Source organism: Sinocyclocheilus grahami, unplaced genomic scaffold (genome assembly GCF_001515645.1).
Source record: "Sinocyclocheilus grahami isolate Dianchi unplaced genomic scaffold, SAMN03320097.WGS_v1.1 scaffold1680.1, whole genome shotgun sequence".
Taxonomy (NCBI): Eukaryota; Metazoa; Chordata; class Actinopteri; order Cypriniformes; family Cyprinidae; genus Sinocyclocheilus; species Sinocyclocheilus grahami.
Genome location: NW_015506859.1, coordinates 5,588 through 16,475, shown reverse-complemented (window position 1 = coordinate 16,475; position 10,888 = coordinate 5,588). Strand labels below are relative to the sequence as shown.

General features: G+C 36.5%; 1 protein-coding gene across 1 annotated transcript in view; it reads right to left on the bottom strand.

Moving 5' to 3' along the window:
• Nucleotides 1-10,888, bottom strand: part of LOC107572006 (A disintegrin and metalloproteinase with thrombospondin motifs 6) — an 89,970-nt gene that overhangs the window by 74,999 nt on the left and 4,083 nt on the right. The window contains exons 5-6 of the mRNA XM_016258412.1: nt 3,223-3,230; nt 2,064-2,107 (exon numbers count right to left, since the gene is read on the bottom strand). Coding sequence (XP_016113898.1) covers nt 2,064-2,107; nt 3,223-3,230 — 52 coding nt within the window. The remainder of the gene's footprint in view (nt 1-2,063; nt 2,108-3,222; nt 3,231-10,888) is intronic.

Here is a 10,888-nt window from a genome sequence, read left to right as displayed (position 1 = left end):
ATTTTTTTAAAGGGGCCCCCCCCCCCCCCCCCCTTCATTTTAATATTAGAAATATCACCATGACTTTTTCGACTATGCCTCTCCAGAAATGTAAAAATAATTTTAATTCAGAAATCAAAATCATGCTCATTATTAAAGAGATGTATTAATTGCATTTCGGAACAAATTACTAGACAGAACAAACAAACAAACAACAAATAAATAGCACCACATCACTGACCCGTGATCCATGGGAAAAATGATAGTAATACAGATTTGGAATTCCATAAGGCTGAACTACTGCTTTAAAGTTGACAATATAACAAAAGAGTATTGGAAAGGTATAAACCTGACCTCCCTGGGGGCAAAATATTATTAAAGATACTGCACAAGAATATGGAATACAGAGAGAAGCTTGTGTGGTTGCTTGGGAACCATCGCTCCAACAAAGCACTTCTGGCCTCTTTATCTTCCTAAATCCAGAGGCCCAAACAAGAGCGGACATACAAATCAAAGGCTAATAAGACACCAACTGGAGGCAAGAAGGGTAAAAAAGGAAAACGATACAGGATGGAAGAGGGCTAGTGAGAAGAGGCTGAGTCGAAAGCTCATTGGTGGGGCGTGTTTTCCTAAGCCATGGGTCGCATTGGTATTATCCCCTCTCCGCGATTACCCGGTGACCCCCAGAGGGCAACACATTGACCCGAGATCACGATGATCCCTCTGGGTGAGTGGGGGGTGTTGAAGTGGAGATGGAGGTGGAGAAAGAGGAGGAGGGGGGCAGCAAGGAAGCAGAGCAGATGCCAGGGCAATTAAAGGGACCCGGGGAATGTGACGAATGCGGTCAATCTGTCAAACCACCCCTGGAGTCACAATATTACTTCTAAGATATACGGTTGAGCCCTGGAGGGGGCTGGTTCAGATAAGACAAGGCTTTGACACTGCCTGCAGACCATTTAAGGGGGACAAAACACCAGTGTTTGCTTTCTGCTCAGTTATCCCGACTTCTTTAAACGTATTAATTCTTCTTTTATCTGTTGTTCTCTGTTATATATTGTATAGTCAAATTTTCTTCACTCCTTTTCTTTTTTTTGGCTTGCATAGGGGAGGGGTAAACACCTCCGTCCCATAGCAGACAGAAGTGGGAATGTTTGGAAATGAAACAAGAGACAGCGGCGTCTGTAGAGGCAGGAGGCTTTGAGCCATGTTTGAGCTCAACGTGAGCCAAACGGCTCTATAAAGACAGGGCAGCGAAGTCTTTCTTAATAATCTCGCCAAATTATTTGGTACACAAGTAAATGAAGCATGTAGCATTTACCGTTTAGTGGCATTGATTTAAAGGGTTAGTTCACGCCAAAATGAAAATTCTGCCATCATTTGCTCAGCCTCATGTCGTTCCAAACCCCTAAGAAATGCATTAATTTTCAGAACACAAATGAAGATATTTTTATACTCTACTGAAAGTCTGTTCACCCAAAATTCTCAAAGTTTGTAAAGCGATCAAGAAAGAGATCCATTTGAATTGAGTCTTCCGAAATGTCACGATCGCGTTATATGATGAACAGATTTAATGTAGGCTTTTATTCACATATAAACATTGGTCAGCGAACATAAACAGAAGCTCAAGCATACTTGTTTAATGTGCGAGAACCTATGAGGTTCATTCTCAGCACGTTTGAGCTTCACCAATGAAGCCGTGAAGTTTGTTCTCGCATGTCAAGCTCTTCTTACATGTGAATAAAGCCTAAATTAAATATGTTCATCATAAAGTGGTCATGTCTCTTTAGAGGACTTGGATTAATTCGATTCATATAGATGACTTGGATGACTTGGAGTCGCTCGATTCATATAGTTTTATTTTTACAATCTCTTTATGAATGTTTTGAATCATCAACATTTTCAATGGTGGGACAAATATTTCTCAGATTTTGATATCAAATATCTTAATTTGTCTTCCAAACATGAACAAATTTATTATGGGTTTGGGTGGGGGTGAGTAAATGATGACAGAATTTTCATTTTGGGGGGACCTATCCCTTTAAATTAAAGTGTATTTTGTCTTAGGATACATTTCAGGTACTTACCGAGAGTACCGCAGGGTTTGTTCTTATAGGTGCAGATGTCATACCTAAAAGAGAAAAGAAATCCAAAGTGAGTTTTTCATATGACAGAAATTCATCAGGACTCCATACGGTAACTTATGAAGAAAACGTGAATGGCGTTTGCCTGTGCAAAACTCGCTAGCCAGCTAGTTTGACTGGGGTTGCTAACGTTTTCTGGGTGGATGCTTAATGGCTGGAGTCAAAAGAGGGTAACACTTTCATTTGATAGTCCACTTTAGCCATTCTGCTAACTTCGCAACTACATGTCAACTTATTCTACTAACCCTAACCTAACAATCTACTAATAGTCTAATGAGAGTTAGTTGACATGTAGTTGTAAATTAATGAGAGTTAGTTGACATGTACTTGCAAAGTTACTTAGTAGAATGTCTAAATTGGACTATCAAAATAAAGTGCAACCAAAACGGTCAAACTATGATCCACAAATTTTTTTCGCCCATTTTATTATCTACAATGTGAAAACCATAAGTATTAGCACAGTGCATTAATATGCGATTATGTTCATAACGCATAATCTTACATTAACATGGTCCACATTTGCATTTTATCTGCTCTTGCTTTTACCAGGAAAGTTACATCTTGAAGTGTTATACTTATTATACTAGTACTTTTACTTTTTTTAAGCCAGTTTAAAACTTCAAACTAATGCAATATAATCAAAATCTATGACCCATTGATAGCCTCCACTATGACTTACTGTCGGGTTTTTGTTGTTGTTTATTTTGTAATCCAAACTCTTTTTTTCCCCCCCGATGGGACTTGTCGTCAGTCGGCAGACATTTTCGATGGCAGGCCTATATGAAAGAATGCCAAATATTTTCTTATTCCCCAAATGGGGCATTTAACACCTCCTGAAAAATATCACAAGCAGTTTGGACTGCTGAGTCTGGCCAAAGGCAGGCAGCCAGGCTTTGTTTGACATTGTCTTCAACGCAGAGGAAAGACACAGTGCCTGATCTGAATCATATTCAACTATCTCAGAAGCTTTGTGTTTTGCGTCAGGGGCTTGAGGGGAACGGTGCAGACGTTTTGCATATATTCAGTCAGACTGGTAGTTGGAAAGTTCCTATCGGCCTTCTGTTTTGCTGTCGATCTGAAGATATCCATGCGCTCTGTTTACCGTGGCAGCTGAAAAGGGTCAAAAGAGCCAAAAGATCTTCGAATCTGGAAAATCATACTGGAATATTGGAGCCAAAAAAATAAATAACCAAAACAAGGGTTTCTTTGTGCTCCTTTGCATAGTTTATAAGCATGTAAGATGCTGCTTATACAATTTATATAAATGTGAAAAAATGTAAACTCATTGTGAGATTGAGTTCATGTAAAATATTAAGAAAATGTGAGTGGCGCTTGCCCATGCAAACCATGTTGCCAGGGTTATGTGAGTGTTATAGGCTGTTGCTATGTAATTGCTAAGGAGTTCGGAGTAGCTGTAGCTAGATATGGCTCAGATCCTTCCTTCAGTTTCTATTGAATTTTTTAATTTATCATCATATGTTCTTTAACAAGCCACGTGATTCGAGGTATTATGTCTGTAGTATTAGGTATTTGTCAAATTTTTAAATAATATTCAAGGTTTAGTACCAGTTAAGCTCTAAGTACAGCACTCGCAGCATAATGTTGATTACCACAAAAATTATTATTATTATTATTTTATTTTTTTAAAAGCAAACATTTGTGAGACGCTTACAAAGGAAGTGAATGGAGCCAGCTGGTAACTGTTAAAATACTCACTGTTTCAAAAGAACAGCCACAATAAAACAATCTCTTATTAAAGGGGTTGTTATGTCCTTTTACGAAAGTCTTGATTGTACTAGAATAGGTTTTGATGCTTGATTGTTCCAAAAACTCATTATTTTTCACATATTTTACATAATTGCAGCACCTCTCTCACCAGTCTGTCTCAAATGCCCTGGTGTGCGTTTCCCAAAAACAAATATGGCTGCAAGTTCTATCGTTACCAATAGAGTTCAATGGAACTTACCACCATAGCTAGCCAATGATGCTTTTGGGAAACACACCCCTGTTTATTTCCTTTTTGATGAAGCCCCTCCTTCTGAAATATGAAATGTGCTCTGATTGGCTAGCCGGCTCAGTGCATTGTGAATGGCGAACTGCTTAGAGTGTGTTCCGGAAATGAATTTAGACGTTTCAGAGTGGTATGGTTTTTTTTTACAGTCTATGGTGTCTAGCACAGCTCAACCAGGTAGTTGACATGTACTTGCAAAGTTACTTAGTAGAATGTCTAAATTGGACTATCAAAATAAAGTGCAACCAAAACGGTCAAACTATGATCCACAAATTTTTTTCGCCCATTTTATTATCTACAATGTGAAAACCATAAGTATTAGCACAGTGCATTAATATGCGATTATGTTCATAACGCATAATCTTACATTAACATGGTCCACATTTGCATTTTATCTGCTCTTGCTTTTACCAGGAAAGTTACATCTTGAAGTGTTATACTTATTATACTAGTACTTTTACTTTTTTTAAGCCAGTTTAAAACTTCAAACTAATGCAATATAATCAAAATCTATGACCCATTGATAGCCTCCACTATGACTTACTGTCGGGTTTTTGTTGTTGTTTATTTTGTAATCCAAACTCTTTTTTTTCCCCCCGATGGGACTTGTCGTCAGTCGGCAGACATTTTCGATGGCAGGCCTATATGAAAGAATGCCAAATATTTTCTTATTCCCCAGATGGGGCATTTAACACCTCCTGAAAAATATCACAAGCAGTTTGGACTGCTGAGTCTGGCCAAAGGCAGGCAGCCAGGCTTTGTTTGACATTGTCTTCAACGCAGAGGAAAGACACAGTGCCTGATCTGAATCATATTCAACTATCTCAGAAGCTTTGTGTTTTGCGTCAGGGGCTTGAGGGGAACGGTGCAGACGTTTTGCATATATTCAGTCAGACTGGTAGTTGGAAAGTTCCTATCGGCCTTCTGTTTTGCTGTCGATCTGAAGATATCCATGCGCTCTGTTTACCGTGGCAGCTGAAAAGGGTCAAAAGAGCCAAAAGATCTTCGAATCTGGAAAATCATACTGGAATATTGGAGCCAAAAAAATAAATAACCAAAACAAGGGTTTCTTTGTGCTCCTTTGCATAGTTTATAAGCATGTAAGATGCTGCTTATACAATTTATATAAATGTGAAAAAATGTAAACTCATTGTGAGATTGAGTTCATGTAAAATATTAAGAAAATGTGAGTGGCGCTTGCCCATGCAAACCATGTTGCCAGGGTTATGTGAGTGTTATAGGCTGTTGCTATGTAATTGCTAAGGAGTTCGGAGTAGCTGTAGCTAGATATGGCTCAGATCCTTCCTTCAGTTTCTATTGAATTTTTTAATTTATCATCATATGTTCTTTAACAAGCCACGTGATTCGAGGTATTATGTCTGTAGTATTAGGTATTTGTCAAATTTTTAAATAATATTCAAGGTTTAGTACCAGTTAAGCTCTAAGTACAGCACTCGCAGCATAATGTTGATTACCACAAAAATTATTATTATTATTATTTTATTTTTTTAAAAGCAAACATTTGTGAGACGCTTACAAAGGAAGTGAATGGAGCCAGCTGGTAACTGTTAAAATACTCACTGTTTCAAAAGAACAGCCACAATAAAACAATCTCTTATTAAAGGGGTTGTTATGTCCTTTTACGAAAGTCTTGATTGTACTAGAATAGGTTTTGATGCTTGATTGTTCCAAAAACTCATTATTTTTCACATATTTTACATAATTGCAGCACCTCTCTCACCAGTCTGTCTCAAATGCCCTGGTGTGCGTTTCCCAAAAACAAATATGGCTGCAAGTTCTATCGTTACCAATAGAGTTCAATGGAACTTACCACCATAGCTAGCCAATGATGCTTTTGGGAAACACACCCCTGTTTATTTCCTTTTTGATGAAGCCCCTCCTTCTGAAATATGAAATGTGCTCTGATTGGCTAGCCGGCTCAGTGCATTGTGAATGGCGAACTGCTTAGAGTGTGTTCCGGAAATGAATTTAGACGTTTCAGAGTGGTATGGTTTTTTTTTACAGTCTATGGTGTCTAGCACAGCTCAACCAGGCCTCTCCCCCTTTTTTAATGAGTGACACTGTGACTTCACAATATCCAGAAGAAGTGCACTGTAGTCTGAAAGAGCCGTTTGTTGTAGTTCTTAAAGTGTTACAGAGTCTAAAAGTGTTAAAATCTCCCTTTGGAGTGGACTCTGAGCTTTGTAACTGCATATCTTTTTCATTATCAAACAGCAATATTACACACTAACTAAAGCTGAAAAAGTGAAAAAGCATAATAATAAATCTGTTATTAACATTTTCTGTTTACACTTTATATCCAATTGTACAACTTTGTTGCCACTGTATGTAAAACCTAAAACCTTAAAGGGATAGTTCACCCAAAAAAGAAAAATTTTGTCATCATTTACTCACCCTCATGTTGATCCAAACCTGTATGACTTTCTTTCTTGTGCAGAACACAAATAAATATATATGATGAAGAATGCTGATAACTAAATCATTTTGATTACCCTTGACTTTTTATATTTCTCACATCTTTTTTTATAAATATATATTCCACAAAAGAAAGAAGGTTTGCAGGTTTGGAACGACATGAAGGGGAGTAAATTCTTGATTCTTGGGACAACTAATGACCATAAATTTGAAAAAGCTCACAGCTTAAATACTACACAAGTTTTAACAAAGACTTTATTTATACAATAATAAGCTTTACATTTCTGTATTTAAACCCTCCATAAATTTAAATCCCCTTTTACTTCCACTGTAAGTGCCTCACTGTAAAATTAATTCTCAATTTTTTAAAAGAAAAGAAAGAAAATGGGGGATACACTGAAATTAATATCAGTGGTAACATTATGCCACAAATTCTGTTGACTGAGTTTGTACTGAACATATTAAATATATGTAAATATATTAATATATTAAAAATAGTAATACCTTAAGCAACCACATGTAATAATAGCTACATAACATTAGCATGGCATCAAATTGCTACATCTGTATGTATAGCCAATATGTTAGTACGTTTTATCTGTAAGTTCAAACAAAACTACATATTAAACATCAGAGTAAATTAGATGGAAGATCAAACATACATATGTTTGTGTGTGTGTGTGTGTGCGACTGACCCACTCTTTCACTTGATGTCTAATTGATGTACATACTGTACTGGTAATTCAATAAGAATAAAAAAAGAATGGCATACACGAGGAATGATGAAAAAGGTCTCTGCCTTGAAGACAGGCTTTTAATGTATTAGAAAACCAAGGACTCCCTCCTCGTCCCATGACTCCCCAAGCAGAGCAAACCCACCAGCATTAGGTCCTGTCTCATGAACTTGTGTCGAGAAGCTGACCTCATTTGGACATCGATTTATTTGGATTTAGCTACTTTAATTTCCCTCAGCTCTCGCAATGGATCGTGTTCCAAACAAGCAATATTGCATCCCCCCTGTCATGCTCCGGCCAAAAGTCTAGGACTGGAAAAACATTGCTGAAGAGGTCAGGATGGACCGTCCGTCTGGATGATGTTTCTGCATCACGCAGTCTTTATGTTTCTTCCTCATGTACCAGCAAATGTGGCAAATGCCATCACTCGAGAGCTTCTGTCTAAATGTTTACATCTCTGAGCCACCCAATGAGAGGGACAGCTAACCGCACAAAACTGTCCATGTGACCTCTGCTGAAGTGAAAATTATTTGAACAGATATATGGATACATAATTTCTACTGTGAGAGTGATGTCCTTTTTACACAGTTAATTTAAAATCACATAACTATATATGACCCTGGACCACAAAACATAAGGGTCATAATGGTCAATTTTTCGAAATTGAGATTTATACATCATCTGAAAGCTTAAGAATAAATAAGCTTTCCATTGATGTATGGTTTATTAGGATTGGACAATATTTGGCCGAGATACAACTATTTGAAAATCTGGAGTCTGAGAGTGCAAAAAAATCTAAATATTGAGAAAATCGCCTTTAAAGTTGTCCAAATGACATTCTTAGTTATGCATGTTACTAATCAAAAATTAAGTTTTGATATATTTATAGTAGGAAATTTACCAAATATCTTCATGGAACATGATCTTTACTTAATACCCTTATGATTTTTGGCATAAAAGAAAAATCAATAAATTTGATACATACAATGTATTTTTGGCTATTGCTACAAATATACCCCAGCGACTTAAGACTGGTTTTGTGCTCCAGGGTCACATATATATTTCAGTTAACTTAATAAACTACAATACTACAATGATTTACTTTCGTAAATTATGGCAACTACTGCAATTTTAGTAAACTTAATAAACTTCATAAACTATCGAAATGAACACTTTTGGTAAAAAAGTGCAAACTTAATGAATGAAACTGACACAATTTTAACTTTGAAAACTACATAGTGAAATTTGACTAAAATCATTGCAAAAGTCTCACATTTTACTACAATTTCAAAAGTTGGAATTTTCTAAATTGTCAGTTACAATAGTTACAATCAAAGTTGCAATAGTTTATGAAGTTTACTATAATTATTTACTATAATAATTACTAAAAGGTTTTTGCATTCATTTAAGGTTTACTAAAAGTGTCACAGTTATGGTAGTTTCCAAAAATTAAGATAATTTTAACAATGTACAGTTACTAAAATTGCGATAAAAGTTTGCTTTAAGTTACTTAAAGTTTACTTACATTGTTGCAGTTTCCATAGTGACATTTTTGTTACATATTACAGTACATTTCACTATTATATAGTGTATAGTAACTACTGTAAAAACAACTGCTTTAATATACATTGTAAACAACAGCAACTATCACAATTTTAGTAACCATTGTAAAATATAGCAAATTTTGATATTGTAGTAAACTGTACAGACAATAACAACTATAACAAGTTTACTAAAATTCATAAACTATTCACAAACTACCGTCACTATGACAATTTTAGTTTTAGCAAAAACACCAAGTTAAACAAATCATATGTATATAAACAGAAATATCCAATAACCTCTTCTCAAGGAGTGACGTCTACAGTATCGGCTGACGGTGTCAAGGCTCGCACCTGTCCAAACCACACAGTCATGCATCAGTGAACACCAATTAACAATGACATTAATAACCAGTTTAGTCTCAGTTGTAAACGACCCACCCAAAATATGTTTCCAAGACAAAGTGTCAAACTTAAATGCCAAAATGTCAACCAGTCCTAAAACAAGCCTTTCTTCTCCAATTCGAGCCAAATTGAGGAAGTTAGTAAAAAGTGTAAAAATCACAGAGCTGTCCGCAATTTAACTGATTGCTCGCCCCACAAACTAATCACTGAACCAAGATGTTTTTTGGCTTCTGGATAAATATAATGAATTAAGACAGGGATTTCAAAAGAGTATGTATTTAACAAACACAGACTGACTCAAAGAAAAGTTTAGCTTAGGAAATTAAAAAGACAACCTCAAGTCAATAAAAACTATTTTTAGTTTAGTTTGCTGGGTTACGTGGTCAAAAAGCATCTGCAACAATTAAAGATGATGATGGTTGTTTAAACAGTGGTTCTTAACTAGTTAACTAATGGAAACTAATAGGAAATGTGACAATTTTATCAAGTGAAGAATGAAAGAAGTATTTGCACTTTTTACAGACAACAAACATGTAGTAACTGACATTAGGTTACAGAGTGATAACTATACAAACTAGTTTTGGATTTAGATATATATATATATATATATATATATATATATATGGTCGTCACACTTTATTTTAAGGTTCATGCAGTCAGACGATGAATACAGTCAGTCACAGGTGATCAATCCAGAAGTAATGCGAAGTAAAGAGCAGAAGAGGAGACGATCTACGCACCAACCCATAACAAGAACGGCGAGTTCAGATGGCACGCAAAAGCTCGAAGAACCCCCTGCTTGTTTTAAATCAGAAGTCTGGGAAAGTTTCAGGTTCTACAGATGCACCGGTCAACCAGCCATAAATCGGAAAAATTAATTTTTTTAGTTTTATTTTGGACGATCTCCATTCTGGAATTGCACTGCAATCTTTTCCCAAAATGTATTTTTTTGTGGAAATATTATAAGTCTGCAAACAGAGGCCAGAGATGCTTAAGACCACTTACCTCAGTTTAATGCATATTAAAGTAGTGTTTATTAGCGCAGCGCTGCTTTGTTTACAGCGGTAACCAAGGAAATGCTGTATCGCTGCTGTTCCATAAGCTGTCATTTTCATTCAGCCCGTCTGCTGATTTTGTTTTGTGTAGGTGTCTTATGTAGCATAATATCACAAATCAAAAATCAGGCCATTCTGTTTTTGCTTTAAAGGGGTCATATGATGCTGCTAAAAAGAACATTATTTTGTGTATTTGGTGTAATGAAATGTGTTTATGTGTTTTAAGGTTAAAAAAACACATTATTTTCCACATACTGTACATTATTGTTTCTCCTCTATGCCTCGCCTTTCTGAAACGCGTCGATTTTTACAAAGCTCATCGGTCTGAAAAAGCAAGGTGTGCTCTGATTGGCCAGCTATCCAGTGCGTTGTGATTGGCCGAATTCCTCAAGCGTGTGACGGAAATGCTACGCCCCTCACCATACTGTGATGCCTGCGGCAACCACATGAGACAGGTGAAAGCCAATCCGGCGATCGACAGCGCAAAGTTGAAGTATTTCCTCAGCAAGCAGCACGGATCAGCTCCAGGCATGACGAAGCGATATCGTCCTCTTTTGGAAGACCAAACAAAGTAGTTTCACTTTCA